Source organism: Labrus bergylta, chromosome 2 (assembly GCF_963930695.1).
Source record: "Labrus bergylta chromosome 2, fLabBer1.1, whole genome shotgun sequence".
Lineage (NCBI taxonomy): Eukaryota > Metazoa > Chordata > Actinopteri > Labriformes > Labridae > Labrus > Labrus bergylta.
The window spans coordinates 22,252,470-22,267,233 of NC_089196.1; the positions used below are offsets into that span (position 1 = coordinate 22,252,470).

Sequence of the window (14,764 nt, forward strand, 5' to 3'; positions counted from 1 at the left end):
CTCTCTAGGTAAAATGTGGAGGGGAAAAAAATATTTATATAAAGGTTTAATTTTGGGATTTTATTTTATTTTATTTTTTATTTTTTTTTATTTATTAACTTTATTTAGAGATAGGAAAGTGGATCGAGTCAGAGACCGGGGAGAGAGAGAGAGCGAGAGAGAGAGAGAGAGAGAGAGAGAGAGAGAGAGAGAGAGATGCCACATTCATGCCTTCATGCCACATCTTCATTTGGCATGAGACATAGGGGGTAAAACCTATGATTTAATTAAAACCATGTATTTAAATAACAGATGTGCAATTAAAATTGGGGAAAAAAAGAACAAATTATTTCAGGCAGTACCGTGGGGTAAAACAGGGCTGCAACATGAGCCCAACCCTCTTTAACATATATATTAATACATTCCAGGAAGGACTGCAGAACTAAGGAAAACGAGGATGATGTACAGACTGAGTGGACACAGTCTGGCCATAGAAACAAGCCGTCACAGACAGAACTGAGAGGCCAGGCTGTGTTCACTCTGCCATCAAGGACAAGTGGAGGCAGAATCTTACTTCCTCTTACACTGTGACATGTATAAAGATTTAAGAGAGGTTCTCTTTAATTACATTGATAATAAATATCCTGACTTTATCCATCTCCCTGATCCTCAGAAGCTGCTCTATCCATGTGGAGAGAAAAGTCTGTGTGCAGTACGAGCTGTTAAATATGTTCATGATTGTCACATACTAAGACAAAATACACTGAATGTTTCTTAGAAATACACCGTCAAAATGATTCATATTATTCTTAATGTCTTTTATTCATATTTGTTATATTTGTATACCGGATATATTGTAATCATTTGTTGATCTCCTTTTTGTCTGTACTGCTTTACCAACATGGATTGTTGATCTGTCATGCCAACAAAGCTCATTTGAATTGAATTGAATTGAGAGAGAGAGAGAGAGAGAGAGAGAGAGAGAGAGAGTGGGGTATGACATGCAGGAAAGGAGCCCCAGGTTGGAACAGAACCCAGGCAACCTGCCTGGAGGACTAAAGCCTCCCGACATGGGGGCGCGTGCACTCACCATGAGACTACATGAGACTTCCCCAAGGGGAAAAAAAAGTTGAACCCAATCAATTTATGAATTAGGAAAAAAACATAAATGTAATGTACAATATTTTAGTTTAATCACACAAGTCTATATACAGATAATCTTATTCACATCAAAGTACATTTCATAAGGCATAAGAAAAAGTACTAAATACACGCTACCACACATAAGGTTATAAACATAAAATGTATATATGTATAGGTATATTTATGTACAATGGAAGAAAATAAACATTTCATTACAAGACACATTACTACACAACAAAACCATGAATTAGATGAGTCAAAGTTTACAAAAACATTTACAAAATGAATTCTTATCTTGTACATCTCACTACTTTGCACTGGTATTATAACTTACTATTATACATTGTCTACACCCAAACACTATCAACAGGCAGTGATACATAAGCAGCATTTATTTTGAGTGTTCCTGCAACCTAATTTCTGAGTGCAACAGAGAACCGATCTTAAACTTGAGTTACATGTTAATTGGTAATAAACCAAATAACAAATTGGTCTAATACAACAAAATAGTCTATAATCTAAGTTGATAGCTGTATACTTATTAGTCCACCTTTCAGTGGTGAGTTTCCAATTTGCAGAGAAACATCTCTAAAACTAAAAAAAAAAAAGAAAAAAAAGGATATAGCTGCCGACTGTGGATGTCACGTCACCAGTGTTCTCAGATCAGAGTTCAGGCTTGTTTCTCTGTTCTCCTGCTGGGAGAGAGCTCAGTGCACAACTCTGTTTAATGTGTCAGCATGCATGCTGCCATCTTACAGGCCACCGCTGAGATAAGAGCAGCTCCACGACCACTCCCCTCCTCCGACTGGATGAAGGTGATCTCACAGTGAGGAGTGAGGTCCCTGACGATTTTGTGGAACCTTTCACGGAAACTGAGAGGAAAAACATTTTTTTAATCAAATGTCCATCCATCCCATCTCCTTTTTCTCATCATGTATCTCATCATGAATTAACTCTGATTATGAATTCCCCATCAAAAGAGTGACTGCAATTGAATTTGCATTTGATTCATTTTTTATTCTGTATTTAAAATCTAAAACAGAATGCTTTCCCTCACCATGGGTGTAGTTTGTAGACAGATCCATCGACCCCCACTGTGATATTCAGGGCTTCCTGACTGCGTCGCTCCCTCATCAGATTAAGGACACCAGCAAGACCTGCACCGCACATATGGGCAGAGCGAGTGGAAACACTCTCACAGACCAGACGCACGATGTCACAGTCCAGGTCTGAAGGCAGGACACCCAGCGAGAACAGAATGTTGTAGATTTGTTTTCTGTCCCCAGCGTCACTGCAGTAAAATGAGAAAATCACAAACAAAACTGAAAAAACTCTACAAAAGTCTCCCAATGCAAAATGTGACTCATGTAGAATGTAAGAAATGTACATGCTAATGTATTTCATTTAAATCACTGATTCCTATACATTGCATTTATCCAGTCCTCAAAATTGTTCCCTATGTTCTTAAAAATATAAATGCTCACAGGAATAGTCTTTATAAAAATAATAGAACTCTTTAGTTTGTGTTTGCCGTACGCTCTCAGATGTCAAATATTCAAAGAAAGCTTCTGAAAATACAGAAGTGGCTAACGACAGCAAATTAAGCGAAATGAATCGCTTCCAGGGATTTCCCATCAGTACTGTTATATAAGCGTGTGTCATAAGCATGCTCTTATATAACATCTCAGGCTTTGTCCCTTGTCCCTCGATTGAAAAAATAGTGTTGTAGGCTATAATTTTCTATCTTTTAATAAATGAACTTTTAAAAAATGTAGCTGTACTATGTAAGTATATAACTGCTTAGGAATCACTGATGCTCACCTCTCAATCTGTGAGACGTAACGTGTCTCAAAGCTGCCACGTGTCTTCAGCAGCTCTGAGGCTTCCCCGTTAAACAGCAGGTCTTCATTCACCAGCTTCATTAGAACGAGTCTGACCAGCTCACCCATATACTTCCCACTGATCAGCTTCTCATATCTACGTGAGGCAGGAACACAATAAAAGACAGTTAGCAATTAAACACTGAGAAATAGTGGAACAGGAAAGATGTGTATTTAAATGCACACGAGCAAACAAATGACTTTTCCTGAACGGGCTGTGAAAGAAGGGGCGGGGGGGGGCGCGAGTGAGGCACCGACGTCAATGCTAAAGAGGCTGAATGAGGCTGGCCTCAGCAGTTGTCTTTGTGAAGGGGCTGCTGGTGTAAAAGGTAAACAGTCATTAGCCAAACAGGGACTGTAGCAAGCAAGCGAGAGGGATCATTAATCTGAAACCCCCACCCGCTGACTGGCCGCTGACGTATGAGGGTTCTGATCATTTACAAACACCCTCAGGAAAGTCACCTGGTAGCCTAGCAACTACACAGAGACCTCAGGTGACAGTCAGGTGAGTATGGACACAGAAGGGTAATTTATTCAGAGAAACAATGAGAGATTGATGAGGGGGGGGGGGGGGGGGGGTGGCACGTTTTAAATGAAAGTGCTAATCGTTCACCCCCAGCACATTTAAAGACGCATTCCTTTGAGTCTGATGACTAACTCTTGAGTGCATGTGCATACAGTAGATGAAGATGGGTGACAGGCAGCGTTGGGTCATACAAGTTTGGATCCTTGTTTAACTGCCCTGGAAGACTTACAGCTGCCGTCCGGGGTTAATCGAGGTCTCGTCCACCACTCTGTCATACTCCAGTCTGAACTCCTCCAGCTCCCCATTGTTTCCGAACGCGCCCCACTCTGTGTTCACACACATCCGCCCCTCCTCTCCCTCCACCAGCTCCACGGTCCTCATCTCCTCCATGTAACACGCATTACAACCAGTACCTAGTGAAAAACAAAAAAAACCATTAGAGGCAGATGTGCTTTGGTGTGCATTTTTCTGCATGTGTTTTTAATTACTCACCAACAATCATCCCCACTTCACAGCTACGATCCTCGTAGTAGCAGGAAATCATGGTGGCAACTGTGTCATTCACCATGGCAACCACGTCCATCTCAAAATCCTAAATGACAACACCAAATATTACATTGCATTAAGTCACTGTGCTAGATAAAAACCTGTCTTGTGTTGTCTTTTCAGACGGACAATAATCCGTCTTCAGGTTGACTCACCCCTCGTCTCTTGATGGCATCTCTCAGTAAACCCACCACATTGTTTCCCTCGGCCCCAGACGCCTTGAAGCCTTTGGTCCAATTAAGAAGGATACCCTGTGGAAAGAAAGGAGACACACCTTAACATTTTTAAACCCTTTTTAGAGTCTTTCTGGGGGAGGGGGGGGTTAATAATACCCGGTCAAGTACTCCAGTGTACAGTATATAATAATACCTTGTCAATGTCCTCATGTCGTACAGGAAAGGAGAAGGTGAAACCCAGAGGGAGCTTCTTGTGCTTAATGTGATGTTTGTCTAAAAAGTCTGACATACACTCTGCAATGTAGTCAAACAGCTGCAGGAGAGAGAGAGAGAGAGAGCGAGAGAGAGAGAGAGAGAGAGAGAGAGAGAGATTTGGAAGAACTCCATTATGATCTCAAATTTCTTATGGATCGATACAGTTCTACTTGATCTTATTTTAACTCTTCTAGATAAACTTAATAGTTTATGTGAGACCAGATCCTTGAGACTTTTTGCACACTCATAGCTCACATTTTATAGATCTACATCAGCTCCACAAACATGCAACTACAAATAACTGGATAAGGGAAATTGAACACTGACTGAAACCTTCAAGGAATTGGGACGTTAAAACGTGGGTAACTTACCATTTCAGCAGTGCCTGTCATGGCGTCTTCAGGAATGGAGTACATCTGGTTTTTGGTCTCCACCTTCCAGCTCCTCTCCTCGTCTGCACCCACCTTCACCAGCATCACCCGGAAGTTTGTTCCCCCAAGATCCAGAGCAAGGAAATCTCCCACCTCTGGCAAAGTGCACATTACATCTAAATACACAATACTCTGCCTGCTTTGGTTACAAAATTAGGTTGAAGAACGAAAACATACCTGATCCCTGAGGGGTGGAGCAGACGTACGTAGGAAGCATTTTGACGCTGGCCTCTTCGTGCGTCTCTAAACGCAGTCCTCTGTCCATCTCTCTCTGCATCCTTTTCATGACTTCTTTGAGGTCTTCCTTATTCAGCCTGAACTCTGACAGGATCTGCTCCACCTGCAAAGAATGGAGAGAACAACAGGTCTTTTCACTTTTGAAAACAAGATGAGAAATCCAAAGCAGTAACAGCAGAGAAGGAATCAGAGCACTGACCAACAAGATAGCTGGAAAAGGATACTGCTCTAGGATAGAAAACAATGAAATAAGGGGAAGAGCACTCTGCTACAGAGCGCCCACATACGACCATGTTTTCAATCAAATGCAGGATACAGAAGCACTCCATTCAAACTAGCTTTCGACTAAAGTGCTGAAACACTGAGGCAATCTGTGTATAAAGACGATAGTTTATTCACAAAACAGTCACACAAAAGTCAAAATTACCGGACAAATGAATTAAACCTCCTCAAAGTCTTATTAGACATGAAAATCCAATCTTACCATGAAAATGTTATCAACCACAGAGCTGTAGCTACACGGCATCTTCACCATCTGGCCCAGATGAGAGGTGACACACGGCATCTTTAAAGGTTAAACTTAATGAGCCTCAGTGTGTGTGTGTGTGTGTGTGTTTCTAGGAGTGTGGTGAGTGTGTGTCCGGAGTCAGTGAAGTGTGAGTACCACTGAATGAGAACCTCAGCTGTTTTTATGCCCAGGTGAAGTGGGCTGGCCACACCAGATGCAAATGCCCACCCCTTCCCTGTGTCAACCCATCTGGCCATCAGGGCTCAAATGCACACACACACACAAGCAAGCACACACACACACACACACACACACACACACACACACACACACACACACACACACACACACACACACACACACACACACACACACACACACACACACACACACACACACACACACACACACATTGGTACACAGGAGTACAGCCTTTGCTCAAAAACAAAATCACCCAAAATTCAACGTGACCTAGTTTCTACATCCTGACAATTAAGATTCAAGCAGAGTCATATTTTATTTCTGGGAGAGAAGCGAAACATATTATGGATCAGCAGAGCGTTTATCTATTTTACCTACTACTTGTTTGTACATTCTACTCTTTCTTTATTGAAATATTCTTTTTTTTTTTTTTCTGATTCGTCAATGACCCATAGAGTCATAAGAAACAGACAGTGTGGCAGATGCTGACTTGTTAAATAGGCTAGTTAATCAATTACAGTCTGAGTATTTTAAACAATTGTACAGATGCTCATAACTAAACCATCCACTTAATATTTAAAGATAATTTGACATTGTGATTTATACTTTCTGAATATGTTGCCTTACATTCTCAGCTTTTAATTCGCTTTTGCCAGAAAACAATAAAGTTTGTTGAGGTATTTCTTGTATCATGGTTATTGGATAAAAAAAAACACGAATCATATTCTACAAATGTCAACCATGTCAACTATGTTTATAAAATATTTCTGGTTGCCTTTTAGCAAAAGATGGTTAGCATACATTTAGTAAATATTTCTTTTCTCTTATGTGGTATGGTCTGACCTGCGACTTCTTTACCCACCACTGATCTGACACATCATACACATCTGAACATGAACTTTGTGATGACTCTGAGTTGCTCCATAGGGACATTTCAAAGTCCTGAAATGGTCATTTGTAAATTTAGAAACATGTCTAAAATTAGAAACACTGTGGGATGAATGACCTCTTCAGCTGGAAAAAAAGTAAGCTTCAGGTGAAGGCCTTTTTTGCTTATCAGCTCCAGCGGTTCACCTGAGCGGAGGTCAAAGATTTTCCAAGCTGTGACCTCTGATCATAAGGTAAGGTGGGGGGGGGGGGGGGGGGGCACTGACTGTAGGATGTCTAGAAACACAAATAGAGACATTGACCTAAAGACAAAGAAATAATCAAACACAGCTCCGTTGTTGAAACATTTGTGAAATGTTACCTAGATTTTCAGATTAAATCACCACTTGGGTTTGACAACATTTAATCCACATTTTTGTTGTTGTTATAAGTATGTTTGTTTTCATCAAAGCTATGACACTTCATACTGTGCAGTATATATAATATTGTCAAAATAAATTGAACAGTAGATACAACACTCAACTGATTCCCTTATAAACGTCTGTACTTGTTCATGAATAGTTTAATAATATATTTTCTGTAGGAAGGCTGCTCTGACATCAATATGATGTTAAATCACGTATTTTGCAGTTGGTTATCTCATTGGTTAACATGACTTAAATTCTAGATTACCATATTCACTTTTTTACTTCTAAACAAGACTTAGGCCTTCTTTATTAACATGCTTTAATAAAGACAGTCATGCAAAGAGATTTGGATTTGTTATCATGATTTAAACCCCTTATTTCGTATGAGAGTTTGTGAAGAGTAGACATGCAAGAGACAGATGAGAAGCAAACTGTGCAGAATATATTAAACCATGCGTCATCAGTAAACTCGACTTGAAAGAAATGAATGTTAACTTGTTTTCTCTTCTTCACCTTATCCATCGTATCACGACGAGGATCAAATCCTGCGAGTCCCTTCGACCATCTGTGCTCTACTGGTTCACTCGTTGCTTACGATACTTTTTGATGCTTTCCAAGTGTCTGCTCTTTACTGTGTTATAACTCGTCGCCCGCTCATCAGATGTGAAGTAAATGTTATCCTTGTTGAAAATGAACCAATGGATTCTATATTCCCCACACCTGCTTACACACTCACAAGGCCCTTTCCAAGTGCTGGGAATGTCACTTTTAGGAAAGCCGAGGAGCTCCTGCAATAATCTTCGTTAATTTCAGATATCGTATGAAAAAGACAAAAGAAAAGTCTTCGTTTTTGTAGCCTAGTTATCGGATATTAGGTAGAAACAAGTAAATCTGTCTTCATCATTGCGGTAAACAAGTCCAGTCAATGTCCACATCAGCGGTTTAAATCAACTCCAAGTAATAACAAAAAAAAAAAACAAAAAAAGATTAAAACTTTGAATTTCCATCTAAACCTTCACTCGAGTGACAAAAAAAAAAAATGTAACAGCAAAGAAATGAGAAACTTCCTTTGGTTTCATTTAAACTCAATAGGCTGTATGACCGCAACGAAATCTCGCTGTAGACAAAAAAAAAAAAACATTTCTCCCCCAGCTGTCAACAGATGCACCCGGACGAGGCTCAGCGGTAGCTGTGCCAAAACGACTTCAATGTGTTGCCTAGGAAATGAATTAGGCCTACGGGCACACTTCTGCCATGGAAAACACTTACCACTAAGTTAAGTGGCCAGGGCGGAATTGTTTAATGGAGCAAGATTACCTGAGAAAACATCAATTGAGAATGGCATGTTTTTTGGTGGAGAAAAATCTTTAGGTAGACACACATCGCCACCAAGCTATATTCTAGTCTTAAAGATAGGCTTAATACTTAAAAATAAATAAATAAATAAACTTTTGCTCAATAAAATGCAGCTAAATCGAGCTAAATGCTTTCGGGCAAAGTGTTTATATTTAAATGCATAGGCTACCTGCCAAGAATTATTGCTCCTCCACACAATTCTACACTGCAGTGTTTTGCATTCACCCTTTATTTTACCCTACAGACAGATCAGAGTCATACAGTGCTAACGAGCCATATTATCTAGGGCCAATGAAAATGCGTATTCCAAATAATATGGACACTTAACTTGTAGCCTATAAATTTCACATAGGCCTACTTTGTTAGATCTGCCCTCCTTACTGAATTTTGACAGAGGCTATTGTTTAGTTTAGGGTGTTGGAATTCAGGGTGTCATCCCCAAGTGGCATGGTTCATTTATTTTAACTTAAACCAGGTAAACAAGAAACTACATCTGCTTTTTCAGAGATACACAAGTCAAAATTACATCGTGCATGTTTTAAGGTAGAACCAAGAGTTAAAACATATATGAAGGAGGGGGGCTCAGTTGTTAGAGTCGTCACCTCTCAACCAGAAGGTCAAGGGCTCAATCCCCAGCTGAGCAACATGTCCGATGTGTCCTTGGGCAAGACACCCAACCCCAAGTTGCTCCCGCTGCCTCGGTAGTGGTGGTGTATGAATGGGATTAGTTACTTCTGATGGATGATACTACATAGCGATCACTACCATCAGTGTGTGAAAGGGTGGGTGTGACCTTTGGTCAAAAGCGCCTTGAGTAGTTGGAAGACTAGAAAAGCGCTTTATAAGCTCAAGTCCATTTACCATTTATATTTTGTTGTACATTTCAGGGCGTTAGGACTGTAAGGCTGCATGTTCAGGTTATTCTTAAGTGCCTCATTTAGTTTCAAAAGGACTAAACCTTAAAGGTGCACTATGTAGCCTAGTTTTGGTAGTAGAGAAATGTGAAAGTTGGAGAAATGTACAGATTCTGCTATATATGTTCATAACTCTACACACAAAAATGGGTCCCTGGAACACTGAAGATAAAATGTTATGCAAGAAGTTATGGTGGTGGTGGTGGTGGTGGGGGGGGGGGGGGCAACAGTGAATCTGTAACTCTCCTGGTAGCTTTTTATCTCCAAACAGTGTTCCAGTGACCCATTGTTTTTTTTTCACTTGAATAAAGTTCGTGTATTTAATTCAGAATTGTTTCACTTCTCCAACTTTCAAATCATCATCATTTACCAAATCTACACAGTGCCCCATTTAACCTATCATGTCGGAACTACTACGTTGTCGCGTTTTTCGTTCCCCACCGGAGCTTACTTCCTGGTGGACCGAGAGGATCGTGACGTGTTGATTGGCCACTGATCTGGGATACTGAAAACTATTTAGTGTACACTGTGATTGGGTCGCTAAACGCTTGTTATATACGTTCCAGAGTTACATTTAGTGTGTTAAGAAAAGACTTCATTTGGTTGACTTGTTTGTAGTCGAGCAGTTTGCTGCGGATTTGTTTGGTAAGTGATGAGGCCCACGAAGACCCGGATAGCATTTGTAGCTAGCTGTATGTGCTCGACTTGATCCTTTGAGTCATGTATCAAAGTAGACTGAGAGGTTTAGACCACATTTTAGACTTTACTTCGTCTCTACCAAGGACAATAAGTTCACCATTGGGCAGTCGCCTTAATAAAAATAATGACATTCTGCTGCATATAGCCACCAACTCATAGTTAGCTTGATGGCTAATATTAAGGCGGCTAGTTTCACTTCTAATCTCCACTTGACTGAAGTTTCTGTAGCTTTAGCCCCATGGGCAGACTTCAGCAATAAGCTAGCGGGCTGAGCTGGATCAGGGATAATGCTCTCATGTGTTTCTACTTGTGTCATCTTCAGGTCATCAGGGTTGTGTGTGGTTGTTTCTACTGAGTGAGCAGAAGTGATCTGAAGTCGGGATGAAGCTGTACAGTCTGAGCATCCACCACAAAGGAGCGACCAAAGCAAACCTCCTCAAAGCGGCCTACGACCTCTCCTCCTTCAGCTTCTTTCAGAGATCCAGGTGGGTGTGTCTGGTGTTTACCTGCATCTGACTCAGTGTGGGTTTGTCTCTCTGTCCTCATAGAAAAGACAATAATTACTTTATTGATCCCAAACTGGGAAATTGTGTGTTTACAAGTAGCAGGTTGTCCAAACACACAATATGAGTAAAAAAACACAATGTTAGCAAATCTAAACATAATATAATATTAACTACAAAGTAAATAAGTACTAAAAATATCAAAACTAAGAATGTGAACATATACAACCAGGATTTAACTTAGCATTACTAGTCTTAAATAGGAAGATTAAATATGGAAGATTAAATGTAAATGTGCAAAAACAGAGTTGTAAATTGACAGTATTGACATACGTTAAAGTGCCTGAGTGTAGACATACAATAAGCAGAAGCTATACAATATAACGGCGAGTAGACAGCCAATTGAGTGCAGGGATAATTTGTATGTGTGAAGATGGGACTTTGGATGGTTTAAAATAAATGTTTGGTATTAAACAAACAGCACATAATATAAATAATGTTCCCCTTTACACTGATATATTTCTGTCAGTGATCTAATTGTTTTGTTTTCTTCAGTGTTCAAGAGTTTATGACCTTCACCAGTGCCTTGATTGTTGAGCGAACGTCACAAGGAAGCCGTGCCTCTGTCAAAGAACAAGGTACATTCAGTCTTTGTGATCAAAGTCTGAGCTTGAAATCATTGGTTGTTTTTAATAGTAATTTTGTTTTGTTATTATTGAATGGTTTATTATTATTCTGATGTGTGAAGCAGAAATATGTAATAAATATTTACAAATCTAGGTTTATTCTGGTGATTATACACTCAGCTGAATTTCTTCATGGAGCCATTGCAAATTAATTTGGAATAAAAGGGTTTACAATAAGACATAATCCTTGGTTAAATGTCAGTGGTATAGAGAAAACATTGTGTTAACTTATTTAGAAATCTTCAAATTTTTACTTCTGCTTTCCAAAATAAAAGTGCAGCAGCTGGATGTGGTTTCTCTTGAACACAAAAGCAGGAATGTTTTGATCATACCATAAACAGTTTCTCTTTCTTTCAGAGTACTTGTGCCATGTGTATGTAAGAAATGACAACCTGAGTGCAGTGGTTGTTGCAGATACTGAATACCCACAGAGAGTCTGTTTTACATTGTTAGACAAGGTGGGTACAAATGTGTGTCAATAAATTCACAGGATTCTTTTACCTTGCTGTCACATTTTAAATCAAGTCTTGGTCCTCTTTGTCTTTAGGTATTAGAGGAGTTCTCCAGGCAAGTGGACAGTATAGAATGGCCCTCTGGTAGTCCTGAAACCATAAACTACAAAGCCCTGGATATTCACCTTTCTAAATACCAGGTGAGTTTGTGATCTGTGTGTCAGTATTTTCTTGAATGACACTGTTATAGTCTATGAGAATGATCAGACTAAGGTTGTATACTGTTAGCAGGTTTGTGTACAAAATATTACTAAATGAGTAGTATGCAATAGCTGTGATCCTGACAGCCTGTTTTTCCTTCTTTTTTTTTTCAGAACCCCAGAGAAGCAGATGCAATGACCAAAGTTCAGGCAGAGCTCGATGAGACTAAGATCATTTTGGTAAATAACTACCCACTACTTAATTTAATAAGCTCAATTGTATGCAAATGTTTTTTGTTTGTTTCATTAAAGCAAAACAAAACCGGTCTGGACAAATATTACCCATTTCAGTTTTCTGTTAAAAGTGCGTCTTTTCTTTGACCATAATGTGGCTTTACATGCCTGGAAAACAACATAGCATTTCCGGAGCCCTTATCTCGAGACACTGCATTCAATTCTTAAGAAATGTCTTGCTTCTGTAGCACAACACTATGGAAAGTCTGTTAGAGCGTGGAGAGAAACTGGATGATCTTGTGGCAAAATCCGAGCACCTTGGAAACCAGTCCAAAGCTTTCTACAAGACCGTAAGTACAGCAGATTCAGCTCCCTAACACCAAAACACCTGTTGGTTGTTCCCTCTTTTATAGATTGCTGAATGTGTGTCTCTGTGTTCACATTGCAGGCACGGAAACAGAACTCATGCTGTGAAATCATGTGATGCCGCTGCCTCGTCCTCGTGGACACACCTCTCTCTGCCTTTCCGCTTTTCCTACAACTCCCATCATGCCCCAGCCACCAGCTCTCAGTGCAAGGGACAGAATGGACTTTGTCTCATCCAGGATGGGGCTTCAGGATAGGAGCAAGAAAGGGTGGAAAGCAGTGATGGCAAGACGAAGTGCGACCTATCTGGACTGTGACTGATGGGGGGGGCTGAAGCATTGATGGGGTTTAGTCCGGGGGAAGACGTAACCTTTGAATTATTTTTAACCTTTTTAAAAGGGGTTAACATCTGTGCAGTGTTTTAATACCAGCTGAGGACAAAACAGTGTGGCGTTGTGCATTGGTGATGTGTTGTTGAAACGTCTTCAAACCATTTAATTTTCGGATTCAATCAAATCATAATAGTTTGCTTTCAACTCCTAACACTTGAAAGAGTATTAACCATGGTTGTGCTTTTGCTTCAAGGCAACTCTGACAATCTCGTAGTCTTATCTTGTGAATTGATAAAATGCCTGTTTCAGTTTCATTCTTAAGAAACCCCACTACATGGCCCTGTTTATTTACTTTATTGTTCCAATGAGCCTCAATTTTGGGGTCAAGTTTAAAATCTCTCAGTGTGAGCCAAGGCAGCACATGGCTGCTCTGAAGTTTGATTTAAAATGTTCCAATGTTCTTTTCGAGACTGGATTAGGTTACATGGTTTCTTTGCTTTTTCTCTGTCTTATAGTGTTAAAAGAAATCTTAAACATTCCCGCTTTGGGTGAGTGTGTTATTGAGTGATGATGCCTCTTTAAGCTGAGTGAGAGGATCGATGATTCTTCATATATGCAGCCTTATTGCAATGTCGCTAACATGTCACCCCTCACAGTCCTGTTTTAACATTATCTGGTGTCATGAGAAGTTCTGGCCTTCAAAGCTGTTCTTTTACTCTGTGTACTGTAGCTCTGCTTTCCACTCTGATAGCCACCTCACACGATGATTCATACGAAGGGTTTTAAAGGACAAAGACCCACCTAGAGCTCTGGAGTCTAGTCCAGGGTTCAGATGTACCTAAACCTGAGAACCTGGATATATCTAACCAGCTTTTAGAGAGTCGGTGATTCTGGAAAACCTCAGGTGCTGCTAGTTTCTCCTTAAATGGTTTTGAAAAGAGAGCACACACATTCTGAGTGATGTTATAAATTAATTGAATTCACATACTTGGCTTATGTAAGACACTCCACAACAGCTGACTCGTTTTACTGTCAGCACTGTTTTCTTTGTATTCCGGGGTGGAGAGAATGATCTTTCTTCAGGAGCTGAGGATCGGTGGACGATAAAGAGATGCCTTCAGTTGTGTACATTAGATGTTTCTCTGCTCGCTTTCTGCTGTGTGTGTGTATGTGTGTGCGTATGATTTGCTGATATACAACATCTGCAGGCTGCGTTGATGTTGAGTGCCTGTGTGTGAGGATTACCGTGTGTTTGTTGTGCGTTACCTGAACTGCTCTTTCTGCTTTTACAGTGTAAAATTGTGTGCAATATCTCTGCAGACTGTTGGTGTGTGTCCCTCTCTCTTTAAAAATCGGGAGAATCAATGGAAATATATTGACCGTTGTATATTCAATTCTCATAAATAATTCCCATTTGAAGTGTGTCAAAGGTTGTATTTGACATTTGTTAAATTTCTTCTCCAAATTTACACTTCATGTACTGGATTTTAGAATTGGTCAAATCTATGAGGTTAAGCTGTAGCTATTTGCAGGTCAGGTCATACTGACCAGTGTGTCTTAAACAGTCTGCATTAATTGTTTGGATTGAGATGTTGTCTGCAAACTTAAAACAACGATATCAGATAATAAACTGTTCTTTTCTGTCCGTATTAACATTTTGTGTTGAAAACATTTATTTGTTCACACACTGATTGTACACAACATGTTATCCTACTAGAGAAAAAACAAACAAGAAAAGTGTCCTGGTGCCCTGAGGATGTTTTTAGACTTAAGTGCAGACTACTTAAAGATGGCGAGTTGGAAGAAATCCTGTCCAACAATATAAAGGGTCAACTTTTTCTCCTT

General features: G+C 39.9%; 2 protein-coding genes across 3 annotated transcripts; one reads left to right on the top strand and one right to left on the bottom strand.

The window, feature by feature from the left end:
- Nucleotides 1–935: 935 nt before the first annotated feature.
- On the bottom strand, nucleotides 936–8,298 carry gck (glucokinase (hexokinase 4)). 2 transcript variants are annotated; one of them, XM_029279323.2, is made up of 10 exons: nucleotides 7,691–8,298; nucleotides 5,114–5,276; nucleotides 4,877–5,031; nucleotides 4,444–4,563; nucleotides 4,230–4,325; nucleotides 4,021–4,120; nucleotides 3,758–3,941; nucleotides 2,944–3,099; nucleotides 2,180–2,413; nucleotides 936–1,994 (listed from the first exon to the last, which is right to left on the bottom strand). In XM_029279323.2, exons 1-10 carry the CDS (start codon nucleotides 7,697–7,699, stop codon nucleotides 1,847–1,849), a joined length of 1,365 nt encoding a protein of 454 aa, XP_029135156.1. In that variant the 5' UTR covers nucleotides 7,700–8,298; the 3' UTR covers nucleotides 936–1,846. The 2 variants fall into 2 exon arrangements, with proteins under 2 accessions (XP_029135156.1, XP_020499532.1); XM_020643876.3 differs by lacking the exon at nucleotides 7,691–8,298 and adding an exon at nucleotides 5,658–5,841.
- Nucleotides 8,299–9,895: 1,597 nt separating this feature from the next.
- Nucleotides 9,896–14,572, top strand: ykt6 (YKT6 v-SNARE homolog (S. cerevisiae)). The gene is made up of 8 exons (XM_020643932.3): nucleotides 9,896–10,092; nucleotides 10,469–10,631; nucleotides 11,205–11,287; nucleotides 11,693–11,793; nucleotides 11,883–11,987; nucleotides 12,162–12,227; nucleotides 12,470–12,571; nucleotides 12,670–14,572. Exons 2-8 carry the CDS (start codon nucleotides 10,528–10,530, stop codon nucleotides 12,703–12,705), a joined length of 597 nt encoding a protein of 198 aa, XP_020499588.1. The 5' UTR covers nucleotides 9,896–10,092; nucleotides 10,469–10,527; the 3' UTR covers nucleotides 12,706–14,572.
- Nucleotides 14,573–14,764: the final 192 nt, after the last annotated feature.